Source organism: Prinia subflava (genome assembly GCF_021018805.1).
Source record: "Prinia subflava isolate CZ2003 ecotype Zambia chromosome W unlocalized genomic scaffold, Cam_Psub_1.2 scaffold_41_NEW, whole genome shotgun sequence".
NCBI classification, from domain to species: domain Eukaryota; kingdom Metazoa; phylum Chordata; class Aves; order Passeriformes; family Cisticolidae; genus Prinia; species Prinia subflava.
This window is the reverse complement of record NW_026960614.1, coordinates 1174170-1200866: the sequence shown is the minus strand read 5'-3', so window position 1 is coordinate 1200866 and position 26697 is coordinate 1174170. Positions and strand designations below refer to the sequence as shown.

Below are 26697 nucleotides of genomic sequence, written 5' to 3'. Positions count from 1 at the left end.
AGGTGCTACCACCATCACTGATTGGCTCGGCCTTGGCCAGCACCAGGTCTGTGTTGGAGCCAGCTGGCACTGGCTCTATCAGACATAAGGGTAGCATCTGGTGTCTTCTCACAGAAGCCACTCCTGCAGCCCCCCCAACCTTGCCACATAACCCCCCTACAGTCATAAAGCCGTTGTAGAATACAGGTCTCTTTCTTAAATTCAGTAAGTGTAATTACAACATGTCTTAGGAACACAGTGCATTCGCTCTGACCCACAAACACTAGGAATTTCACCAATTAAGTCTTAAATGCTCCATTATGCACTGGAAATTTTTTTAGAAGCCAGTGTTCTAACAGAGCAAAAAGGAAGATGCTCTGAAAAAAAGCAAGACCTTTTATGATTGCTTAACAGTTATGGTCAATTTATTTTTCTTGGTTTTCTCACATAAAGCCACACCAGAAAGTTCATTTTATATTCTTTATTGTATGTCAAAGTTCATCAAAGATGGGGTTTTGCTTGTACATAAGTTGCTCAAAATTTGTGTCTAGGTAGAAATTCATTAGCAATCTGACATTTCAAAGCACAGGCTTGTTAAACTAGGCTGCAATAACAATACTGTGTACAAGCAATAACTGAAGAAGAGCTACAGGTTCAGGAATTAGGAATTTCCAGCTATTACACATCTTGAGATCTCATCAGGAAGTAAAAATAAAATCAAATAAAAGCAGTCACAATATAAAATAACAGCTCCACTTAGCTTTTTCAAGTTTTAATTTTATTCAGTGTCAGTTCAGTTTGCCTCATTCTTTGAAGCTTCATCAAAGTTTTCAACAAGATCTAGAAAAAGAAAAATGTTGAAATTCAAGTCTGACCTACTTCAGCTTTGCCAATTCCCTTGCATTCCCCCCCCCCCAAAAAAAAATTCCAGGTCATATGAAGTGGTTACATGGAAAAAAAATCAGCTTATAAAATACAAACCAAACAATGTCTAAGAGTTTCATGGTTGATTCTTCTTGTTCTAACAAGTAAGTTTGAAATAGTTAATTATAAACACAATTCTAAGAGCATTTAACTTCACCATATCCACAACAGAGCAGTGATACTAAAAAGTCAGTTTCTTAGCACTCTTCTTACTGACTATTAAATAATTATCTTAGCCATAGCTATTATTCCTACATGAGACAAAAATGCTAGCTCAAACCAATGATCCATCTGTCTCATATGGTATCTGAAAACTATGCTCACAGAAATTCTGTAAAAGAATCACAGAACGGCCTGAGTCGAAAGGAACCTTAAAGACCATCTCATTCCAACCCAGATATGGGCAGGGACACCTTTTACTAGACCAAGTTACTCCAAGCCCCTTCCAACCTGACCTTGAATGCTTCCAGGGATGGGGCAGCCACAGCTTCTCTGGGCAACCTGTGCCAGTGCCTCACCACCCTCACAGTAAAGAATTTCTTCCTAATCACAGAATCATTAAGGTTGAAAAAGACTTCCAAGATCATTGGGTCCAATCTTTGACTGAACACCACCTTGTCAACTAGACCAGAGCACTAATTGCCACATCCAGTCATTTCTTGAACTCTTCCAGGGATGGGGACTCCACCACTTCCCTAGGCAGCCCATTTCAATGCTTAACCACAATTTCTGTGAAGAAATTCTTCCTGATGTTTAACCTAAACCTCCCTTGGCACAGCTCGAGGCTGTTTCCTCTCATCCTGTCATTTGTTGCCTGGGAGAAGATGCCAATCCCCACCTTGCTACGACCTCCTTTCAGGTAATTGTAGAGTGATAAGGTCTCCCCTGAGCCTCCCTTTCACCAGACTGAGCCCCCCAGCTCCGGACACAGTATTCAAGGTGCGGCCTCACCAGTGCCAAGTACAGAAGGACAATATCTAAACAGTATGTAATTAATATCTAATACATATCTACCCTCTTTCAGTTTAAAGACATTCCCCCTTATCCTGTCACTCCATGCCCTTGTAAAAAGTCCCTCTCCAGCTCTTTTGCAGCCCCTCTTCAGGTACTGAAAGGAATGACTAGTCAATACTCTTACTGTCCTTGGCCCACTCTTATACTGCATATATTATATCTCAGCAAAATTCACTTCCTTTTCCTCCATTGCATGCTTGTTCTTACCTGGAACTTCATCGTCATCATCATCACCACCAGTAGCGAGTGGTGTTTTTCCATCCATGGCTGCAAGAGCAAGCAGTTCAAAAGCATCCGTCAAGCTCACCACAAGCATCTTGATTACAAAGGTGCTTTGCTTTTTTGAAAATATTATCAGAGTCTGAGCTGAATTACAATTCCCTATCCAGTTCCCCTGCTGAATAAAAATCTACAACTAATTATATGTTACTAATAATGCTCAAACAGACCAGCTGAAAAATGAGAAGCATGCCAAACAAGTTTACTAGACACCATCTTGGTTCTAGATAGAGTGCCTTGCATGGTAATTTTCAGCTAAAACACAGAGACTGATTTTACCAATTTCTCTTAAAAGCAGCTTGGTTTATTGATTACTCAGTGGTTCTTGAGGCTTACATATTTTACAATATTTTACAATATTAGCAAGCTATAAAGGAAATCTTAGGATCTTATGATCCTAGGCCTTCAAGAAAACTGAGGTGCAATTGTGAAGCTGCAAGTAGACACATGACTAGAGGCAATTAAAGATATTGTTCCCTTGCAAAGACAGAGGAATATGGAACTGGGTACACAATTTTATACTTCAGTGGTTAAGGTAACCACATGTCCTGGCCCACATCTCTACTGACTCAATAATTTCTTAACTATTCCCATTATATTTACCAGCACTAGTGAGACTCAACCCTATCCATTGTAGTAGACCAATGAGCATCTGTGAAACTGAAGCAGTATAATGCTTAGATATCTCAAGTCTCTGGGTGCCTGTGCCACTACTTTCACTTAACTGTTCTACCTTGAGAATATGAGACAGCTTAGCTCATGACCTCCATTTAATCCTAATTAATCCTTCTCAGTTTTCAAGGAAAGCATTAGCAAAGAGATGGGTTTATACTAGACTTCTGAAATTGCTGTATCCTGATTTCTAGAGAACGAAAATAGATGAATGCATAAACTTTGTTCTGAAAGGGCTTGAGGACAAGGTCACCTCTGTCAGTGACCCATGGAGGTCCATGGTGGAGCAGAGATCCACCTGCAGCCTGTGGAGGACCCCACACCAAAGCAGGTAAATGCCTGAAGGATGCTGTGACCCTGTGAAAAGCCCATGCTGGAGCAGACTCCTGGCAGGATCTGCAAAGAGAGGATCCCATGCTGGAGCGGGTTTACTAGCAGAACCTGTGACCCCATGGGAGAACCATGCTGGAGAAGCCTGTTCCTGAAGGACTGTACCCTGTGGAAGGGACTCACGCTGGAGCAGGGGAAGAGTGAGGAGAAAGGAGTGGTAGACACAGCATTAGGAACTGACCACAACCCCCATTTCCCATTCCCCTATGCCACTCAGAAGTAGAAGGCAGAAGAGTTGAGAGTGAAGTTAAGCCTGGGAAGAAGGGAAGGGGTTTTAGGATTTGTTTTTATTTCTCCTTATCCTACTCCAGTTTGATTGGTAATACATTCAATTAATTTACCCAAGTTGAGTCTGTTTTGCCGATGATGGCAATTGGTGAGTGATCTCCTCGTCCTTATCTCAACCCACCAGTCTTTTGTTGTATCTTCTCCTCATCTTGCTGATGGATGGGACTGAGAGTACATCTTGGTGGGTACCTAGCAGCCAGCCAAAGTCAACCCACCTCAGCAATCTGCAGGCAAGCTTAATGTAGCAGCATTTAGCCAGGCTTTTAGCACAGTTGAAAAATGGGCAAGCTATGACTAAACCCTATAAATCCCTGCAACTGCATTTGTTGCCATTAAGATACACCTAGCTTATCTTAAGCATTATAACCTAAAGGGCTTAAAGAACAGTTGCTTCCAAAAATGCACCACAAAAGAAGCTTGCCTAGCTAGCCTGCATGTGGTGTGATGTCTATCATTAACAGGCATAATAACATTGCCACTGTATCCAAAAAGGCTTTTGTTTAAAAGTGTTGTTTCTTTGCTTACATAAAATGACAAGGTTTCAAGTAGATGTGCATTCTCCTAGAAAATATACTGGTGCATTTTTGTGCATTAATAGATATATTTTGAAGCCACAAGTCCCCCTTGGAATTTAACTTACAGTCTGCTAACATAGTTTATCAAATATATTCTATTTCTTAATGAGAATAGAGAGCTATAGTAGTGAGACATAACTGAAAAAGAAAAGGTAAAAGCCACTCCATGTTTTGAAACAAATCAGTGCCTAATTTACAAGGTACAAATAATTTAAATGCTTTATGTGGAGCAAATATAATGGGAGTAGAGGGTGTATTCTACAAATGTGAGCAGGCTGATACACTAAAGCAGAATGATAATCCATCTAGTCTACAGTTCCTGACAGAGGTCTGCCTAGACACCAGTGCAGATGTGCACGAGGTCATATCTAAGGAAGTCTGAATTTTGTATGCTGGTGGAAGAAGAGGACTGAATCCTGGAACCTGTAGGCTACTCCAGCTTCTACCAACAGTAAAACCATACACAAAACATCTTTAAAGCTATCACTCTTTGGTAGGAATTACTTGAGGATGAAATGCTGCAGATGTGCATGAGGATTGTTTATCCAAATGCCACCCCCAACATATGCTAATGGCAAACCCTGACTGCATGAGCTACCTATAATGGTTTTACACTATTCAGAAACTTCCCTAAACCAGAAAGAACTGCACCATCTCCTGATGCCTAACATTAAAAGGTGTAAGGCATACAGAAGGGGAATACATGAATTTTCACGGGGCTCAAGTAACCAAGCAGGGCAAGAGTGTCCTGAGTAATAAGCCAGCTGGACTTATAAACAGAGCTTTAGATTTACTGGGGGAAGGACATGGTTTTCTAGGCACTTGGGAAGAGCCAGGGGCTGCCAAGGCATGAGGAATAAACAGAAAACACCTGTGAATTGCCTCAAGGGTGAGCTTAGGGTGAGCTCCTCTAAAAAGGGGATATGGCTCACAGCTCAGCTGAAGTGCCTCTCTACCTGTGTATGCAGCATGGGAAACAAACAGGAGGAGCTGGTAACAGCTGCCCAGATGGAAAACCACAACCTGATTGCTATCACAGAAATTTGGTGGGATGAATTGCATGATTAGAATGCTATGATTGATGGCTATAAACTATTCAGAAGGGACAGACAAGGAAGGAGAAGTGGGGGAGTTGCTGTCTATGCCAAAACCAGGATTGATTGCATGAAGTGATCTTGAAGAACAGCAAAACGAAGGTCAAAAGCTTATGGGTGAAAATTAGAGACCAAGTCAAAAAAGAAAACTTTGTTGTTCAACCGCAGCCTTCAAATAAAGATGCCCTTTTATATTATCTCCTTACTAAAATTATCTTGAGTTTCATTTCCAGTTTGAAAAAAAGGCAACAGCAGGAAGCATCATGCTCGCGTGCCCTGATCCTGATAGGGGTCTTTAACCACCCAGATATCTGCTGGAAAAATGGCACAGTGAATTGCAAGCAGCCTAAGAAATTAGTGGAGTGCTGAAGTGAGTTGACTGTGGCCAGACACCAAGTGCCCACCAAGCTGCTCTATTGCTCCCCTCTTCAGCAGGACCTGAGAGGGGAGAAAATAAGATGGAACAAAATTCACGGGTCAAGATAAAGGCAGGTTAATAAAGCAAAGTCTGTGTGCAAAAGCAAAGGAAGACAAAAGATTTATTCTCTACTTCCCATCAACATGCAATGTCTGACCACTTCCTGGGATAAGGGCTTCAGTATGTATAGCAGTTGCTCCAGGAGACAAATATCTTAATAATGAATGCCCCCTCCTTCCTCTTAACTTTTATTGCTGAGCAGATGTTAATATCCCTTTGGTCAGTTGGGATCAGCTGTCCTGGCTATGACTCTTCCAAAGATATTTGTCCACCACCAGCCTACTGTCATTGGGAGGTGAAGAGGGGGTATTGTTGGAGAGATAACCTCAATGCCAAAGCACTGGTATGTTATCAACAACTTTCTACCTACCAATACACAGCTCTGTGAGGGCTGCTATGGGGAAAGTTAACTCCGTGTCAGCCAGACCCATTACAAGTGCTTTGAGGACAGCTTCCTAGTACAGGTGATGGAGAGCCCAACCATAGGAGAAGCACTGCTGGACCTGTTGCTTACTAATGCAGAAGAACTTATGGCCTTAACCTGAGACATGAGATTCAGATTAGATATTAGAAAAAAAAATTACTGTTAGGGTGATCAGGCATTGGAATAGGTTGCCCAGGAAGGTGGTGGAGTCGCCATCCCTGGAGGTGTTTAAGAGGCATCTGGATCTGGCACTGGGTGATATGGTTTAGTGGTTTATGGGTTACAGTGGTAGTATTGGGTTGACAGTTGGACTTGATCTTAAAAGGTGTCTTCCAACCTTGATGATTCTATTATTCTAAAGTCTCTAACTTATTGGAGAGGTCAAGATTGGAGGCAGCCTGGACTGCAGCCATGCCTGGATAGAATTCTCAATTTTGAGGGGTACTGGATGGGTAAAACAGTAGTCAGGACCCTAAACCTCACAGAGGCAAACTTTCAGCCATTTAGAGCACTATTGAGTGGGATTCCTTGGGAAACTGCCCTCAGAGATAAAAGAGCTGGGAGATATTTATGTCATGTTTATATCAGATTGCTGCCTTAATTCAAAACACAGGAGTTGTATGACTTGAACAAGTTTCTCCACTCTTTCCCAGCAGCAATGACTTACACCATGACAAACATGCTTGTCAAGTCAGACACAGCCCTACCCTTTCCCAGACACAAGTACAACTTTGTCATAACTATAGCAAAGCTATTATTGGGAAGAGTATTATTCTACATATAAAAATGTGAACTGAAAAAAAGAGAACAATTGTAGCAGAAGAGTGGCAGGTACATTGATTTGAGGCATCTATTACAAGTGTTTGTCCCTAGGACAGGTGGCATCCAAAACAACATGGAGGATTAACATGAATCATAGAAACACAGAATAGTTTAGGTTGGGATGGACCTTAAAAACCATCATGTTCCATCCCCCTGACATGAACAGGGATACCTTCCACTAGACCAGGTTGCTCCAAGCCCTGTCCAACCTCACCTTGAACATATCCAGGGATGGGGCAGCCACAGCTTCTCTGGGCAACCCATGCCAGTGCCACATCACCATCTGAATAAAGAATTTCTTCCTAATATCTAATCTAAATTTGCCCTCTGTCAGTTTAAAACTGTTACCCCTTGTCCTATTATACATTCCCTGATAAATAGCCCCTCCCTTAAATAAACAGCTGTCTCACCTTTTTATAAGAAGAGAGATCTTAACAGGTTCATTTTAAATCCTTCAAGTTTTCTTTCTTTCAAGCCCCACTTCTACCACAAGGAAGCCACACAGCTGACACTAGGAAGGAGGGCCATGAGCTTCATTGGGAAAGCACTTTATCTCACCTCCTGAACACTACTTCTAGAAGATTTTTTTCAGCGGGAAGTTGAGAGAAGAGAAACATCATCAGCTTTAGGAATAGAGTCTATCTTTGCTGGCAGCAAAGCACAGAAAGAAAAACCGTAACAGTCAAGTTCATAATTGCCACAAGAAGTAGAAAATAAGTAGGAAAACCCTACATGCAGGACATGAAACGTAGTCCTGATGCCTTGGAGTGGCTACCTAGAACAGAGGCTAGACAGAGTTAAAAGAATAAAGTAGGTATTTATTAAAGGCCTTCAATAGATACACCTTGGGCAGTGCAAAAGCCTCGCAGAGACTACACCCAAGATGGATGACAGTCATGAGTTTTTCAGATAGATATATGTTTGGTCTATTTGCATATCAGAGGTTAATTCTCCAATTATAGCTTTAGGTAATGAAGTCATATTCCCCCCGGTTTGCTCCTCCTCCCCCCCCCTCCCCCCCTCCCCCCCCCCCCTCGATTCACTTTTGTTTATACTTTTCCGGGCCTGAGGCAGAGGGTGTCCTTGGTTCTCAGGCCTGGAAGGATTGTTTTGTCTGACAAAAATATGAAGAGAGCTTACTAACACTCTATATGGAGTTCAGAGTTATACACTAATGCAGTACAGGACCTGAAAAATATTAACGCTAAAACTTAAGGCATCAGTCCCAGTATCAACAAGCCTGTCTTCTGCTCCCAATTCTTACCCTGTAGCAGCAGCAGCACCTTTTCCAAACACCAGATACTTAGGTCCCTCCTCTACTTTTCTCACATAGTTTTAGGGAGATAAAGTGTTCAGGTCTTTTTACTAATTTAAGGATAGAATACAAAATTGGTGTATCTAGCTTAATGATCATGCCAGTCCTGTTCACTACACTGTTCTACACACACAGAAATTATATTTCCTTACAAATGTTGTATAAATGCCTCTTAGCTATCAAAAAGCCCATGCAAAAAATACTACCTTCACCACACCTGTGAGGGAACAAAGCAGTAGCAAGATGTCTGTCCTCAAGTCCCTCTCCCTGTTGTTTGTTTCCATTAAGTGTCAAAACAGACATACCTTCTTTTAAAACCTTTCTCAGAGTAACTCTATCTAGCTTTAATGAACTAGGTATTCCAAAATATAGTAGCCACAGCAAGTAGTAAACTACCATGAAATCAAATCTGGCTACAACTTTCTAGTCCTGGACCAGGTGCAAGATATGCTGAGAAACAGGTGCCTCTGCTTTATTCTGTTATATTCATTGTTGGATTTGAGCTATAAATAAGATTTAAGTGTCTCATTTCTTTAGCATTTTATAATATGCTTGCAGACAGTAAGTGCACTGAATTTCACTGAAGCTATACAAATAAGCCCCATAGCTGCCAGCAGGAAAGGCATTCAAGTTTTTTAACTTACATTGCTTGGGTAGGGCTTCTGCCAGTCTCCTCAGGCTAGTCAAACTATCAGCTCCAAGCTGATTTAAGATGCTAGGAAGCATTTCTGTCAGCTGCTTTGTCTCAGCATGACCAGTGATAGTGAAAGTGTTAGCAGCCAGGGATGCCTGAACTTTAGGGTTATTGAAGTGAATGACTGTTCCTTCGTTGGTGAACATATTTACCTGCAAGGGAAAAAAACAAAACCAAAACCAGTATTTCAAGCAGTTTAGCATGATTTTTCAATTTAACAGGAAACTAGTTGACGTTCCTAAAGCTCAATTAAGCACCTATAGATAATTTACAGGCAAGTTTAGGATGTTACTTACAAGGAAATTTTTATACATTTTATATTTCTATATAGAAAAGCATTTTCCCCTTTCAAGCAATTACCTCTTCAATTCCAGAAATATTGTTGACACCCAGTTTCTTCAAAGAAAACTGAAGTTTCTTGTCATCTGCTGTAGCCGTTCTATGGACAACCTTCTTCTTTCTGCGGGCAGTACCCTTTGCAAAAAAACAAACAAACAAAAAAAAGTTATTAATTAATATTTAATTCGTTCTTTGCAAACTCTAATTTTTGTGGCCATATAACTACTCTGCAGCCATCTACAAATCAACTTTGTATGCAAAGTTCTATTTCTGTGTTACAGTACACACAACCTCACTCCTCCAACTGCACTGCAGCAGTCTTTTCCTTGCTAGAGCAAGCTTTGCATATTTGTGAGAGGTGTGAGATTTTAGGATGCAATGCACCACAGAAGCTTTATTTCCTAAGTCTCATGGGGATTCTGCAACATCTTACTTAGGAAAGAAAAACTTCAAGTGTATCCTTGTGTGTTACTAAAGGCATAAAATTTAAAGCCGATCATCTCCTGAAGACTGATATACTCTACAGTCCTGTATGCCTAAAGAGTTGCTAGCTTAATTTGGTGACAAATCAACTTCTACAGAAAGATCTATTCAGACATCATTTCTAGGACTAACCCCTAACAATATCTTTGATCTTTAAAGTTCAGAGTAACTGAATTCTTAAATTCACCTGGTTATACATTCATTGCCAGACAGAACAGTGTAATTCCTGAAAGTATATATACTTGCACAGCAGGTGTGTGCAAGTGTAACCGCTACAGCAATACTAATGATGATCAGTGTAGTGACAGGCCAAGTTTGCACTCCAGTAACTTATAGCATTGTTGTAAAGGGGGAGGGGGGAGGGGGGGGGGAGGCAGAAATCAGGTCCACAATGGTCAGGAAAACCTTTGCTGGAATGCCCCTAACCATCAGCTTCCTATTGAAGAGTGCACAACAGATTTTAGTCTACCATCCCAGTAAATACAAATGAACTCTCTTTTTTTTCTATCCCTTATTCTTTACAGTGTCAAACAATATGGAGTTGCATCTGGTTTATGTTAGAGATTAGCTAGAGCTGTGAATACCAACTGTTTAGGTAGAACAAGTTACCTAGAATTAGGATGAACTGTCATTGTTGGTCTACTTCTGACATTTTTGTTCCAAGAAATTATGAAACAGTTGTGAAAAATAAGTAGCAGTTCTGGCCACAGTTTACAGCTGTCTTTTGAGGCTGCGACTTAGGTAGCATCATCAGGGTTTAAAGAAATGAGCTTCAAAATTGCTTAAAGGTTACTGGAACAATGTAAGACAGCTTTGAAAATCCAAAATTGGTGCATGACACGAGTAAAAGTTTGGAAAATGTCGTTTCTCAGCCAAATAAGAATAAAGTTGAACAGCTGATTCTGATACTGAAAAGTCAGTTTGCCTCTGGTGCCACAGAGGAAACACTTTTGAGCAGTTTTCAGTAATTTCTGAAGCCCATTATTTTTCCTTAGACAATCTTAAGTTGTAGTCAAATTTTGACAATAAAGAATCAGAGACCATAAAGCTATCAAAAACATAATTAACAAATGAAAATGAGAAAACCCCAAACACTATTTTTTATTCCAAATAGACATCTCCATCTGATGGACTTACACACTTGTGTAAAATTTGAAGAACACATATTTTCCCAAAATATTTTATGGACATGATCTTAGAGGTATTTTCAAACGTAAATGAGTTTATGAAATATATATATTTTAAAAATACTTCTACATAATATTCCAGACCACTCCTTTTTAGAAAGCAAAGCAAGCAAAGATTAAGTTCCCCTACAGACATAGAGCTCTAGATTTCTCCAGGAAAAAGGTTTGTAAGAATCAACATGGCATTTAGCTGTAGTAACACCTTACACAAAAATGTCAAATTCCACATAATGAAGTACTACAATAGCCCTCCACCTAATTATAATATTTATCTTCTTTTTAAGATCTGCAGGCCTGCAATGTTATGAAAATCTTCCATCAGAGGCAATGTGCTACCTGATAGTAACATGCACATAATCATAAATATAATACAGCAGTCCTCTGCTTAACTAGTAATCCATATAAAGAATACACAAAAACACCGAGCCAGGTAATTACTGGATTAATCCTGATTTAAGGCTGCCTAAATATCCATTTAAAGGCAAAAAGCTTCAACACTTGAATAAACACTACTGGAAACTGTCAACAAGAGTTCTGCTGAATAGAATCACAGAGTAGTTTGGGTTGGAAGAGATCTCAAAGATCATTTAGTTCCAACCCCCTGCTGTGGACAGGGACACCTTCCACTAGACCAGGTTTCTCCAAGCCCTGTCCGACCTGACCTTGAACACTTACAGGGATGGGGAAAACACAACTTCTTGGTGCAACCTGTGCCAGTGCCTCACCACCCTCTGTCAAGGACTGAAACAATTCAGGCCTTAAACATTGTTATGAAGGAGTTTTGCCCATTATAGCAAAAACTGTATAAAGAAGCTACAGCCACAGAAACCTCCTTGAAGAACTTTGGGCTGTGAGTTAAGGCACCTAGATAAGATAAACAAGACACTATAGTTCAGTCATCTCAGGTGTAAGGAGAAACAAACAAGGCTGAGGGAAAGGAATGCATTCTCAAGAAAGCCAAATCCAGCAGCTGCAGTGAGAATCATCTGTCTGGGTTTGGAGTGGGGGAGATCACAGCCCACCGAAGTCAGGTTTACACAGACTCCTCCTGAAACAAGGGCTAGGGGAGGAGGTTTCAGGTGTGTGGCGTAACCTCTGGTCAGAGACACTGAACACCCATCCTCCCTTACACAGTCCAGCTCAGCTGTAAAACCCCTAATCCCACAGGCCACATCCACAGGACATTCACGTGAGAGGCAACTGAGAGGGTGTCATAATCCATCAAAGATCCCCCCCCCCCCAAAGCGCTCCCCAGAGGCCTTGCACCACAGGACTGCATGTGACGCAAAATGATGCAACAGATCCAGAGTCTGCTGCAAGAGACTGCCTCCCCCGGGGGAGAGGTACCTGGACATTCCCACCTGGCCTGAGTGTATATTAACCCATCAGATTCTATGCTTTTGGGAGGACCTTCACCACCAAGAAGACCAGCTGGAGAGAGTCAACGGAACATCATTGGGATCCATAGACGGTGATATTTTCCTTATTCTGTCTCTGTCACTCTCTTTCTGTCCTCCCACCTATTTTCTTTCTCTTCTTTGGTCTCTCTTTCTCTCTCTCTCTCTCATATTTACTATTAAATAAAACTCATACTATTGTCTTTGGCATATGGTCTCATTTGCACCTTAATTTGGGCAGAGGAATTTCTAAGTAAATTTAAAACCAGATCATAACACCATCATAGTGAAAAGTTTCTTATGTCCCACCTAAATCTACCTTCTTTCAGTTTAAAACTGTTGCCCCTTGTCTCATCACTCCATGCCTCTGTAAAAAGCCCCTCTCCAACTCTCCTGAAGCCCCTTTAGGCACTGTAAGGGGCTCTATGGTCTCCCTGAAGCCTTCTCTTCTCCAGGTTTAACAGCTCCAACTCTCTCAGATTGCCACTATAGCAGAGGTGCTCCATCCCTCAGAGCATCTTCATGGCTTCCTCTGGACTCACTCCAACAGGTCCATGTCCTTCTTACGTTGGGGACGCCAGAGCTGGATGCAGTACTCCAGGTGGGATCTCACAAGAGTGGAGCAGAATCGCCCCCTTTGACCTGCTTGTCACACTTCTTTTGATGCAGCCCAAGATAATGTCAGCTTTCTGGGCACCAAGCACACATTGCCAAGTTATGTTGACCTTCTCATCAACCATCACCCCCAAGTCTTTCTCCCCAGGGCTGCTCTCAATCCATTCTCTGCCCAGCCTGTACTCATGCTTGGGATTGCCTTGACTCAGGTGCAGGACCTCACACTTGGCCTTGCTGAACTTCATGAGGTTCTCAGGGGCCCATTTTTCAAGTTTGTCCAGGTCCCTCTGGATAGCCTCCCTTCCCTCCAGTATGTCAACTGCACCACTCAGCTTGGTGTTGTCAATAAACTTGCTGAGGGTGCACTCAATCTCATTGACCATGTCGCCAACAAAGATGTTAAACAGTGCTGGTCCAAATACTGACCCCCGAGGAGGCCACTAGTCACTGCTGTCCCCTTGGATACTGAGCTGTTGACCACAACTCTGAGTATAACCATCCAGCTGATTCCTTATCCACTGAGTGGTCCATCTGTCAAATCCATGTCTCTCCAGTTTAGAGACAAGGATGTCACGTGGGACAGTGTCAAATGCTTTGCACAAGTCCAAGTAGATTACATCAGTCCCTCTTCCCTCATCCATCAACACCATAACCCCATCATAGAAGGCCACCAAATTTGTCAGGCACAATTTGCCTTTAGTGAAGCCATGTTGCCTGTCACAAATCATGTCCTTATTTTCCATGTGCCTTAGCATAGTTACCAGAAGGATCTGTTCCATGATATTGCTGGGCGCCAGATAGGTGAGACTGATGGGCCTGTAATTCTGTCTTTCTTATTTTCCTTTCTAAAAACATGGGTTATATTTCCCCTTTTGCAGTCAGCTGGAACTTGATTGGACTGCCACAACTTCTCAAATATTATGGATACTGGCTTAGCTGCTTCCTCTGTCAGGGCCCTCAGGGTCCGTGGATGCATCTCATAAGGTCAGAGGGACTTGCGCACCCTCAGATTCCTTAAATGGTCTCAAACCTGGTCTTTTCCTAGAGTGGGTGATTCTTTGTTCTCCCAATCTCTTCATTCACCTTCTACAACTTAGGTGGTGTGCTGGTGATGATGCTTTAGGCTTTAGCTTTCATATTTTCAGATTCTGTGCTACCTAGAGATGTAGTTCTGAGCCTCATAATAAGTGCCAGTAAGCTCTCTTCACAGAGTAGATAGACAAAACAAATCCTTTTCCTACTGGGGACCAAGGACGACTTCCAGCCCAACAACACAAACAACGGTAGACTTGAGAGAAGGAACAAGAAGGATGGAACCTCACAAACTGAAGCTGTAATTGGACAATTAAACCCCAATATGCAAATAGGCCAAAACTTATAAAAATGTAAGATCTCATGACTGGTCAGCCATTTTGTGGCCATTCTCAGTCCACCCTGGGTGCAGCCTTGGTCAGGTTCCTGTCCTGCCCAAGGTGGATCCTGGAGGCCTTTCAATAAATACCTACTTTATTTTCTAGCTCTGTCCAGTCTCTGTTTCAGGTCTGCCTTCCAAGGCATCAGTGAAAACTGTAGCAAAAAAGCAATTCAGTACTTCAGCCTTCTCCATGTCCTGGGTAACCATGTCTCCCATATCCTTCAAGAAAGGGAACACATTTTCCCTAGTCTTCCTTTTATCACTGATGTACCTATAGAAGATTTTTTTGTTACCCTTGACATCCCGGGCCAGATTGAATTCTATCAGTGCTTTAGCTTTCCCAACCTGATCTCTGGCTGCTCAGACAATCTCTCTGTATTCCTCCCAGGCTACCTGTCCTTGCTTATACCCTCTGTGGGCTTCCTTTTTCTGTTTGAGCTTGTCCAGGACATCCTTGTTCATCCACACAGGCCTCCTGGTATTTTTGCCTGACTTCCTCTTTGTTGGAATGCATTGCTCCTGAGTTTGCAGGAGGTGATCCTTGATTATCAACCAGCTTTCTTGGGCCCCTCTTCCCTCCAGGGCCCTATCCCATGGCACTCTACCAAGCAGATCCTTGAACTGACCAAAGTCTGCTCTCCTGAAGCCCAGGGCAGCGAGATTGCTGTGTGCATGCCTTGCTGCCCCAAGGATCTCGAACTCCACCATTTCATGGTCAGGGCAGCCCAGGCTGCCCTTGAGCTTCACATTCTCCACCAGCCTCTCCTTGTTGGTGAGAATAAGGTCCAGCATAGCCCCTCTACTCATTGGCTCCTTTAACACTTGGAGAAGGAAATCATCAACCCATTCCAGGAACCTCCTGGATTGCTTGTGCTCTACTGTTGTCCCTCCAACAGGTATCAGGGTGATTCAAGTCCCCCATGAGGACCAGGACTTCTGAATGTGAGGCTGCTTCTATCTGTCTGTAGAGGGCCTCATCCACTCAGTCTTCCTGATCAGGTGGCCTGTAGCAGACTCCCACTATAATGTCACCTGTCCCTGCCTTCCCTTCAATCCTGACCCATAAACTTTGTCAGCTCCTCATCCATCCCCAAGTGGAGCTCCATGCACTCCAGCTGCTCATTGGCATAAAGGGAAACACCATCTTCTTGTCTCCCCTGCCTGTCCTTCCTAAAGGGCCTGTGTCCTATTCAAACACTCATCACAGAAGCCTCTCACTATGTCTCTGTGTTGCCAATAAGTTCATAGCCCTGCAGGCATGTGCGCATCCTGTTCATTCCCCATGCTGCATGTGTTTGCATAGAGGCATTTAAATTGGGCCCCTGATGAAGCTGATTTACTGGCTAGAATTCCTTGGTGCTGCTCTTCAGATGCTCTCCTGCTAAACTGTGATCCCTCTCCAAGCTTTGGGCATCTCTCCCTGGCCCTGGCATCTAACTACTAGGAATGGGATAGACTGAGTTTCTCATCTCTCGGCAATATTGGTTTAAAGCCCTTTTCACCAGCTTGGCAAGCCTATGACTGAAGATGATCTTCCCCTTCTCTGACAGATGGACCCATCAGCCCCTAGCAGACCAGGTTTCTCAAACCAAGTCCTATAGTCTAGGTAGCCAAACCCCTAGCTGTGGCACCAGTACTGTAACCATTTGATTTGCCAAATCTGACTAACACTTTCAAACTCCTTCCTTTTGATCAGGAAGACTGATGAAAAAACTACCTGCACTCCAGACTGCCTTACCACTGCTCCCATTGTCTTATTTTAGAATAGCTTGTATTCTAAATATTGTGTGCACATTTCTCAGGTATAAAAATCAAAAAATTGCTAACAAATTCTTGACTTAAAACTGAAACTGTAATTAACATGTTTACTACCATGCAACTATACTCAACATACTTTTTTATTTCCAGATTATAAGTAATCACAAAGCTACATGAATTCAGATTTTATAATAAAATAAAAAGGTCTTCCAAGCATGTTATTCTACAATGATAAAAGTATGAGAAATACAGAAACTCCAGCTTTGTTCATAAAAGCAAGAAAACAGCCATGGGCATCTTAAAAATTTGTGATGAGAATCTGGAGTATAGCCCTCTAGTCTATTATGAAAACAATACCCAAGATATTTACTGTAAGATCTATTACTTCAAATCTTAATCATAGAATATCCTGAACTGGAAGTGACTCACAAGGATCATAGTGTCCGACTCTTGACTCTGCACAGGACAGCCTCAAGATTCACACCATGTGCCTGAGAGCATTGTCCAAACACTTCTTGAACTCAGATGGCCTTGGGGCTGTGATCACTGCCCTGGGGAGCCTGTTCCAGTGCCCAACCACCCTCTGGGTGAAAAACCTTTTCCTAATATCCAACCTAAACCTCCCCTGACACAGCTTCATGCCATTCCCTTGGGTCCTTTCACTGGTCACCAGAGAGGAGATCAGTGTCTGCCCCTTTGCTTCCCCTCGTGAGGAAGTTGTAGACTGCAACTACAGTTGTAGACTGAGGTCCCCCCTCAGTCTCCTCTTCTCCAGTCTGAATAAGCCAAGTGACCTCAGCTACTCCTTGTATGGCTTCCCCTCTAGACCCTTTACCATCTTTGTAGCCCTCCTTTGGATGCTCTCTAACAGATTTATATCTTTCTGTGGTGGTGCATCCTCCCTTTTTTCCAGGCTGCGTTGTGATCTGAGAAACACTTGTTAGGCCTCAGCCTTGACAAACAGCACATGGGCTCAGCTCTTCTTGAGCTTATCAGAAACACTGCTCCTGGGAACTGCTGCTGTCTAACGAGCTCCTGTTTTCTTTATGAACAGCCTTGGAACCTCTTTTCCTTACCTGAATGGCATATCCCCATTCTCACGCTTTCAAAGAAAGTGCCGACCTAAACTGTGGCCAAGATGAAACACTTATGACTAAAGCCCACACTCTAGTGATCCTATAAGCAGCACTCCAAAATGAGACCCTTTGAGCTCTTCTGGACTGCAGCAGGCTGTGACCAGCAACCTCTCTCTGAGTAGGGCCTCTCAGAGCCAGCAAACTCTCATGTTTGCTGTACTCAGAGGATTGCTGAACAACAACAGTCCTGGGACAATACCCCCATTCCTCGAGGCCTGACCCTTCACCTGCTGGGGAGATGCAAAGCCATCTGAAATGAATATTTCACTTACCCTTGAGGGGAATTTTTCACAGGTAACTTGCACTGACTCTTTATGTCTGTGTGCATACATGTGCACATATGCTATAGGAAATCTGGGAGAAATGCTGCTTTCTTAGATGTTTAAGTACCTTAGATAGCTAAGTAGGTTAGGTCTGTAAGTAAGGTTAAGTCATAAGTTATAAGCGAAGTTAAATGCTGCTAAGTGTTGTTCTTTTGCTAAGTTTAACTTTGAAGTTATAACTTAGGTTAAATGCTGCTAAGTGTTATTCCTCTCTTAAGTTGTTAAGGTTAAGGTATAAGTTGTGTTGTTCCTTTGTTAATTTCTTAGGTTAAAGGTATAAGTTAAAGTAAGTACTGTTACGTTTGAGTGCTGTTAAGCTTTTAGGCCATAATCTTTTTTATCCTTGCCTTCACTATCCTTTTGTCACATGTGCACACATGCACACCCCCACACCCCCCCCCAGATAGTTCTCAGTTCATTTCTGTTTTGATTGCCTGGATTTTGTTTGGTTTTGTTGGTGCTTGTTTGCCTGGGTGTGCCCTAACTGTCTAGTAAGTAGTAGAATGAATCTTGCCAACAAACTTTGTCATGCTGTCGCTTAATATTAAATCTGTTTTTTACTGATAGCCTTACTGCTGATTTTTTAAGCGATCTCAGTTGTTCATAACGCTTTCTTATATTGTGGTGCCCAAAACTGCACACAGTAGTCGAGGTGAAGCTGCACCAGTGCAGAGCAGAGCAGGACAATCACCTCACTTGACTGTCTGGCGATACTGTGCCTGATGCACCTCAGAACATGGTTGGCCCTCCTGGCTGCCAGGGCACTGCTGACTCATATCCAATTTACCACTAACCAGGGCCCCGAGGTCCCTTTCTGTAGTGCTGCTCTATGTTTCATTCCCTAGTTTGTACATACATCCAGGGTTGCCCCATCCCAGATGCCTTTTAATATAGCCTATATAAGAATATAGGCTACAAGTCAGCTGTAATATAACAAATCCAAACAGAAAAGGCTGGAGGTTCAACTCTTACATTCTGCTTCTACTCAACTATCTAGAGATCACTGCAGCAGCGCACCTTCACCAAAGCACAGTTCAACCAAGGCAGTAGTCTTTAAGGCTGCTCCCCACCCGAGTTTTCAGGATCCCACATCAGAGGCCCAGCATATGGACCGTGACACACAATCCTGAAGGCAGGGATGGGAGACGATTCCTACCTTGCCACCAATGCGCACTTGGGCCTGGAGCTTGGCAAGCTTTTCTTGGTTCATGATAGTTTCTTTCATCTGTGGAAGCAACAAGAGCACCCATGCAAAACAGGTCAGGAAGCACTCGGCGGCCCAGACCACAACCTGGGCCCGGCAGTAAGGTAGATGAGCACAAGGGGCTCCGCAGCTACCCCTCGCTACACTCGCACACCCGACTGGAAGACGTCCAAGCCCTAACGGGGCGGGGGGCAGTCGGTCTGCCACACAGTGCCGCCGAAGCTCAGCTCAGGTCTCCTGAGGCCCTGCCCGTAACTTGCCTTGCCTCAACCACAGCAGCCCACTAACCTGCAGCCCTTGGTCGAGCAACAAATTCCACCCTAGTCCCTCCCTAACGTCTCCTTTGTACCTTCTTAGAGCGGAAGCAGCGGTGTCAGAGTGGGGGGAGATGAGGCTTGTGGGAGCGGGATGAGGACCGAGCAGAACACGCGAGATGGCGGCCGGAACGGAGGCCAGACACGCCGCTCTACCACTGCCTAAGCCAGGAGAGTGCGCCCTCTGCGACAGTGAAATCTGGAGAGGTGGAGCCGCCACCGCGGGAGGAGTTGGAGGCATGAGATGGGGAGTGGAGGTTACCCTACGTGTAGGGAGCGATGGACTCCAGTAAGAGTGCTGTGCTGGGCAAAGTAAATTCATTTGTGTGGCTGAGTGGGAGTGCAAAGTAAAGTCCACGCCTCTTCCCCGCCGCCCCCTCCCCCCTCCCTTCTCTTCCCCCCTCCCTTCGGGCGTGTTCGTTTCTGTTTGCGATCTTGTTTGGTGTGTGTGGCCTATCTCCCTTCTCTCCCTGCTTCCCCCTTCTCTTGCTTGCAGCCTCACCTGGCCGGGTTTTTTATTTTTTTTTTCCATGAATGGATGTGTCCTTGGTTTGGCTTCTTTTTTTTTTTTTTCCTAGAAGATATTTAAATGTTGTATTTTCTCTCTTGATGTAATTTAAACCTTGTCCCAGTATCCATGATTTTTCTTTTAGATTCAGTTCTTCATGAGCTGCTCCAGTGTGGGTCCCCCATAGGGTCACAAGTCCTACTAGCAAACCTGCTCCAGTGTGGGGGTCCTCTCCACAGGTCCACAGATCCTGCCAGGAGCGTGCTCCAGCATGGGCTTCCCACGGGGTCAGAACCTTCTTCAGGTGCATCCACCTACTTAAGCCTGGGGTCTTCCAGAGGCTGCAGGTGGATCTCTGCTTCCCCAGGAACATCCATGGGCTTCAGGGAGATAGCTACTTCACCATAGTCTTCACCACGCACTGCAGGGGAATCTCAGCTCTGGTGCCTGTAGCACCTCCTCCTTCCCCTTCTCTACTGACTTTGGTGCCTAAAGGGTTGTTGCTCCTGCATATTCTCAGTCCTCTCTTCTCTGGCTGCAATTACTTTTGTGCAATAACTTCTTAAATATGTTGTCCCACAGGTGCTACTACCATCTCTGATTGGCTTGGCCTTGGCCAGTGGTGGGTCTGTCTTGGAGTTGGCTGGCATTGGCTCTGCCATACATGGGGGAAGCTTCTAGCAGCTTCTCACAGAAGCCACTGAGACACTAATTTTGAAGCTTTGAGAAAAGCTAAGGTTACAGTTAACAATAGATGTTGCTGATTTAGCTGAAATGAATAGATAAGCTTTGCTGAAATCAGTTAAAAGTTAGAGGATGGTTAAAAGAAATCAGGTTTAAGATAAGCTACCCCGGATTTAATAACTCATTGCTTGTCAAACAGAGAAACTAATCAATACAACACCAGACCTCCTGTTTCCAGAAACCCACTGAAATAGTCCTGGAAAACAGGAAACAGGGAGTTCTACCATCCATCAATCACATCTGCATTGAAAAGGTTGAAAGTTTAGAATGAGGAAGACTCGTTTTACTTCCTCCTTTTGGTGACCACTCCTCACAAAAGGACCACCGACCCATTTCAGGGAACAAACTACTCATGCTCAATAGCCTTGTTGTCAATTAGCATACGAAGCGGAGAAGAGGAAGTGACAGGGGTATGAATATGCATTTGTATTTTGTGTATTCAACATTTTTGTAAATAAAAGGCTTTGTAATGACCTGTGATCTTTGCAGTGCGCATTAGGGAGCTATCCCACGTGCTGCCCAGCGTCACAATAAACATACACTTTCTAACTTTAACTGTTAGAGAGTTTGTTGTCCGTCACAATTGGATATTGATATTAGATTGATATTCATATTTTAATAAATCATTTGGCGAGCCAGCCAGGAGTCTGCTCTCTCTGGCCGAGGGGCCATCGGGGTCTGGGACCCCTCTGGGCGCCCACCCAGGATTTTCTGGGAAGAGGGCTCCCGCGGCCCTGCTGACACCCCGGGGAAAGACCAGGACCTGCCAAAACTATGGACAAAAAGGTATGTTTAATAAATACTGGAAACGGGCACCTTTGAACAGAGGCAGCTTGTAAGTCGTAAGAGACGTTTTTTGCAAAGCAGAGGCCTGACTGGGTTTTGTAAGCTCTGCGAAGTCTGGTATTTGTGGTTTGTGTTTCAGGTGGTGCTGGCAGCAGCACCAGGAGTTTGTACCCTGTGTCCCGGGGTGGGGCAGCAGTAACAGGACAGACAGTTTTGCTGTGTTCTGGGAGCAGGAGTGGCTCCAGTTTGGCTTGGTTTGTGGCTGAGAAGCGGCTTGGTGAGCTGCAGTGTGGGTGTCAGCCGCGAGTTTTGGGACGAGAGGGGTCCCGCTGTGGGTTGCAGGAGATCGCAATTGCAGCCTGTGCATGCCGGATGTGCGTGTAGTGTAAACAGATCTTGGTTTTGTAAGTTTGCGTGCTTACACTGTGGAAATTACTGGTGTGCCGTACATGTGGTTTGTGAGGATTTGTATTTTGATTTGTGTGTTTTTGGGGTGTGCTGGTAGTGTGCTGTACGTGTTTTGGAGGAGTGGTGTATGTTTAAAGTTGTAAAAGAATTTTAAAACCCCCGCCTGATCAGCGGAGGGATATCTGCTTTGGGGTTTACGAAAATAGTGCTTATAGAGTTCCTGGAATGTGTGCCTCGGGAAAGTACTGTGTGTGAGTTTTGTTTGTGTGGCTAGCAATGATATTTTAGCCAGTGTGTTGTTAAGTGGAGAAGACAGTTGTGAGTGAATAAGCTGTTTATTTTGTGTGAAGGAACGAGTGGTGTGAAAGGTTTGAAATTACGCCCGGTGTCACCTTGGTAACTGGCGGAAGGATCCAGGTTTTGTAGTCTCGCACTGTGTATTACAAATCCCGCTCGACCCCAAAAGGTTTTGATTGTGGGGACTTGTCTTGACTGCGAAGGAACATACTTGATTGTTTGTGAGGCTTTGAGATTGCCGGTGTGTTTGGCGTGGTATTTTAACCAGGAACTGGTGATTCCTGGCCGCAGGGGGGTGTGGGACTGTGTGGGGCTGGGGTCGCCCCCCCGCTTCCCTCTTGCAAAGGGATTTATGCTGTCTCTGCTTGAGCCCTTTGGCTTACGGCGAGACTTTGTCAAAATTTTTGGTTGAGTGTGTATGTCTGGGATTGTTAACATCTGGCCGAAGCCAGATATTGGTTGGTATTTTGCAAGAGCCTCATCTATACTCTAATTATGGCTCGACAGGATTTGCATTGGGTTTTACCTGTACCCCTGCTGCAGTATGTGTAAAACTGCTTGCAGTTTTTGAGCGCATTTTTAGCTGCAAAATTGCCAGTGCAAGGCATAACAGAGGACTTGGTTCGATAGCGATTTGTAATCAGCAGTTTAAGCAAGGAAGAGGGGACAAGTCTGTGTGTTGTCAATTTGTTTGACTGTGTTGTGTTGTTTCCTTTTAGATTAAAATAAAAAGGAGCTTTTCCCTTCCTGTGGTGTGTGTGTGTGCGTGTAAACCCTGCTTCATTCTTCAGTAAAAGTATATGCCCAGGAGCAGGAGATATAGGGAAGCCAGTGGAAATCTTTAAGGTGAAGAGTGCCCAGTGTATCTTTATACCGGAGGGATATTAAGGATGGGAGCAAGTGAAAGTCAAGAGATTCCTAAAGGCAGTCCTCTGGGATGTATTTTAACACACTGGAAAGAATTGGTGGGCTATGGGGGTACAGAAACCAAAAGGGAGCTTGTTAAGTTTTGTACACAGTGGTGGCCACTGTATAGGCTGGAAGAGGGGGTGAAGTGGCCAGCAAATGGTACACTGCACTATGAGACTCTATTGCAGCTAATGCTCTTCCTACGCCGTGAACAAAAATGGCAGGAAGTGGCTTATGCTGATATATTTTTTACTCTTAGGGATCACCCTGAGTGGCAAAGGGATTGTGGAATGAGGCCACCATCTGATCCTTTAGTGTTGGCCCTTGAAAAGGACCATAAAGTTACTAAGGGAAAGCCCAAATGGTGTTGTAGCACCTGCTCAATAAATCGGAGGTGTACACATCCTGACAAGGTATACCAAGCAGAGGCTTTGGAAGAAGAGACAGAAGACATACTTAAACCACCCCCTAAAAGGCAGGAAAGGAGGAGGGTGGTGGGGGATGCAGATTCAGAACCATCATTAACTCCAACCTCCCCCGCTTCATCTCTAGCTTCATCTTCCTTTGGAAGGACAGCAGCTGAGGTAGGGGTTTCTCCATCCACTCCTGAACCCAGGGAACCATCCAAATTTTATCCACCACTGCCTAGCAGTGACAGTGAGTGGGATGAACCTGAACCTCCCCCACCAGCTCCCAAACTTCCCCCACAAGGACCCATAGCATTAAGGACCCGAAAACAAACCAGAGAGGTCATACAAGCACCTCTAAGGCAAGCAATGACCTCTGATGGAGAAACAAAACTGATTAAGGTTCCCTTTTCCTCGATTGATTTAGAAATTTGGGAAAAGAGTGCTAAGGGCTATCGAAGTGATCCAATAGGGGTTGCTAAGAAAATGAAGTTTATGATTAAGCAGCATTTACCTGATTGGGCAGACCTCCAACTGCTGCTTAATGCCCTAACAGAAACTGAGAAGCAATTAGTTTTGAAAGTAGCTAAGGATCTGGCCGAGGATGATTGTAGAACAACACAGGAGGATGTTAAGGATATAATTCCCCTCCAAGACCCAAAATGGGATCCTAATGGAGATGAGGGGTTGGGACGGTTAAAGAGATACCAGGAATTGATAGTAAAAGGGCTGGAAAGAGCAATCCCCAAAACCATAAACTGGTCAGCCTTATATGCTATCAAACAGGGCCCTTCTCAAACACCCTCTGAATTTCTAGATCACCTGCGAGACCCAATGCGCCAACACACCACCCTGGATCCTGGATCTGATGAAGGGACGCAGCAATTAATAAATTTGTTTTTAGGACAATCTACAGGAGACATCAGGCGGAAACTCCAGAAGATCCGGGGTCCAAACAGTCGGAATTTAGAAGCTTTACTGGATGAGGCCTGGAGAGTTTTTAGTAACCGGGAAGAAGGATATAAACAAGGGATGAAGAAATTAGTAGCAGTAGTAAAAGAGGGAGAAAAAAGAAAACGTGGACAAGGTCCACCAAAACAGGGAGCACCCCGACTGGGAAAAGGTCAATGTGCATTTTGCAAAAAATTTGGTCACTGGAAAAACCAGTGTCCAGAACTAAGAAAGGGTGATGAACATAGAAAAGGTGGTCAGAAAGGGGAAAAAGTGGTTGCTCATATAAAAGAGGACTGAGGGGGACCGGAAAGAGAGAGAGAGAGAGAAGAGGAAAAGGGGGGTCATAGCTACCGACTGACAGGTGTGAGTCCTCGTGACGCTGGAGCGCAAGACCACATTCGCAGTCCTCGTGGCGCGCGTCAATTGACTGTTGTCCTCTGGGGAGGCCTCAAAGTGTGAGTCTCAGGGGGAAACTTTTATAGTCATTTCAGAAGCAGGGGGCACCTGGCCAATGCAGGCAGGAGTGGGGGGCACCCAAGAGTCACTGTGAGGAGGCTCGTTGCTCTGGGAATCAGGTGCAACCATTCAGATCAGGCAGGTTTGGGACAAGCAGGTCTGGGCTTTGCAGCAGGTACAGCACAGTCAGTCAAAGCAAACACGGCCTCTGCAAACACAGCCCAGGAACAGTAACAGCTCCTCATTGTTCCCACACGGGTTTCTGAGGAGGGCGTCTTGGTCCAGTAAGTGCACCTGCAGGGAGAAACTTGGGTCCCACCTCGGTCAGGCCAGAACTCCTGTGCTGCAGCCCAGGGTCATTGGCGGTCAGCCTCTGACAGTCATGAGGCAGATGAGGGATTTTCAGACCGACTCTTACAGGTTGTAATATGTAACCAAAACTATGTATTCTATTGCCATGTGTTGAAACCGGTTGGGAAGGTGTTTTCTTTCTCTTCTATGGCTTATTCCTCATAACTCTGGGGGGGGAGGGGGCGGGTGTCTTCTGTTAATGGGCCAGCTGTTAAAACCAGGTGGGGCAGTGTTCTTATCTCGTCTGTGACCCATCCTCCCTCCAGGAGGATATCTTCTGTTAATGATCCATTAAGGCTCACCACTTGACTGATAAAATGACATCATCCCATTATGAGAATGTCATGGGTTAGCACTGGCCAGATGTTAATGCACCCATGAATATATGTTTTTTCCCTAACAACTACTAAAAGAGAAAACAAAACTTTATTACATTACATAAGAACATAAATAGAAAAGGAAAAAAAAACCTCTAAACACACACAAAAACAGAAATGAAAACTTCCCAGAACATTTCTTCTCCTCCCCCAGTTTCCACCCCTTACATGTTACCCTCCATGGACCAAAACCTTGGGTTTTAAATCAAAAAATCACCACTCAAAAAAACTAATCTTCAATTCAGCAAGGGAGAGAGGAGTCTCTCTCGCACCACAGACTGCTCCTCAGAAAACACAGGTCCACCCTTGATGTGTTTCCATGTCACCCATGGCACCGCCCGGAGAAGTCTGCCGTGGTGACACCCTCTTTTCCCTGTCCAGTGCTCTCACTACTGTCCATGGGCTAAAGCTCCATATAGGGCTCTTTTTAAGGATGCTTGCATGCCGGGCTCTCCCCATCTTTCCCCTGGGGCCGAGGGTTTCTTCTCTGAGGGCAGAGGGCACCACCACACCCTCTTCCTCTCTTCTCTGTTTGCTCCACTGCAGCAAGTCAAGCCGGCTACATCCACCCAAATGCAGTTTAAGTTTAAAGAGACTCAAGTTCAGTCTATGGCTAACATTATGCAAGAAAAGTCCAGCCTAAAAGCCACTCCTCTTCGTCTCTGCCCATCTGGGGTTCTTTTCATCTTCCTTTATCATCTCGGTCCCAGGCTGTCTCTCTCTCTCTTCTGAAACCACTAGCCATGAGAATCAATGTCTGGGAAAAGTTTCCTTCTGCCTCCGAAAGAGTTAACAGTTCTTGGCTCCTGGCAGGGCTGAAGGCTCAAGCACTCCCAGGCTCGACAACTCCCACACGCAGCTGGGCACCTCCTCCCGGGGGGGGGGGACGACACGGGGATGGGGGGTGGGACGGAAGGCACCTCCACAGTTTTCGACCCCTTCATCCTGGATGGGGCTTGCTCAGCTCCAGTTCTGTTCACTCTCTTCCCCCCCAGGGATCCAGCTTACCTCAGCCCGGCCACATGGTTCCCCTCAGCCTGGCTGCATGGTTCTCCTCCCCCACTCAGCCTTGTAAGCTGAGCAGAGGAGGAGGTGAAGATGTTTCTCTGCTGAAACCGGATCCAAAAGAGGCAGACCCTCTGGGAGTCCTTGCTTTTAACCGCTTGTGTTCTCAGAGGCGTGTCCAAACCTCCCAGTGGCTACTCTAGGTGCCAGCATAAAACCTGACCACTGATTGGTTTGCCCACAACTTCCTGGAAAATTCACCTCCCCCCCAAAACGAGACAGAGATGCTCCACCCAGTGGTAGGAGCCAACCATTCCTACCTGGATAAAAACTGAGAGTCAGAAACACCAGAGTAGCCTGTTTTCCATTGGGTTTCC

General features: G+C 44.4%; 1 protein-coding gene across 3 annotated transcripts; it reads right to left on the bottom strand.

Moving 5' to 3' along the window:
- Positions 1 to 445: 445 nt before the first annotated feature.
- LOC134565233 (transcription factor BTF3-like) lies at positions 446 to 19409 on the bottom strand. Of its 3 annotated transcripts, XM_063424728.1 has the most exons (6): positions 19154 to 19404; positions 18757 to 18825; positions 9309 to 9422; positions 8899 to 9100; positions 2125 to 2184; positions 446 to 819 (listed from the first exon to the last, which is right to left on the bottom strand). In XM_063424728.1, exons 2-6 carry the CDS (start codon positions 18823 to 18825, stop codon positions 773 to 775), a joined length of 492 nt encoding a protein of 163 aa, XP_063280798.1. In that variant the 5' UTR covers positions 19154 to 19404; the 3' UTR covers positions 446 to 772. The 3 variants fall into 3 exon arrangements, with proteins under 3 accessions (XP_063280798.1, XP_063280799.1, XP_063280800.1); XM_063424729.1 differs by lacking the exon at positions 2125 to 2184 and having other exon boundaries at positions 19154 to 19409; XM_063424730.1 differs by lacking the exon at positions 18757 to 18825 and having other exon boundaries at positions 19154 to 19407.
- Between the last annotated feature and the right edge of the window lie 7288 nt (positions 19410 to 26697).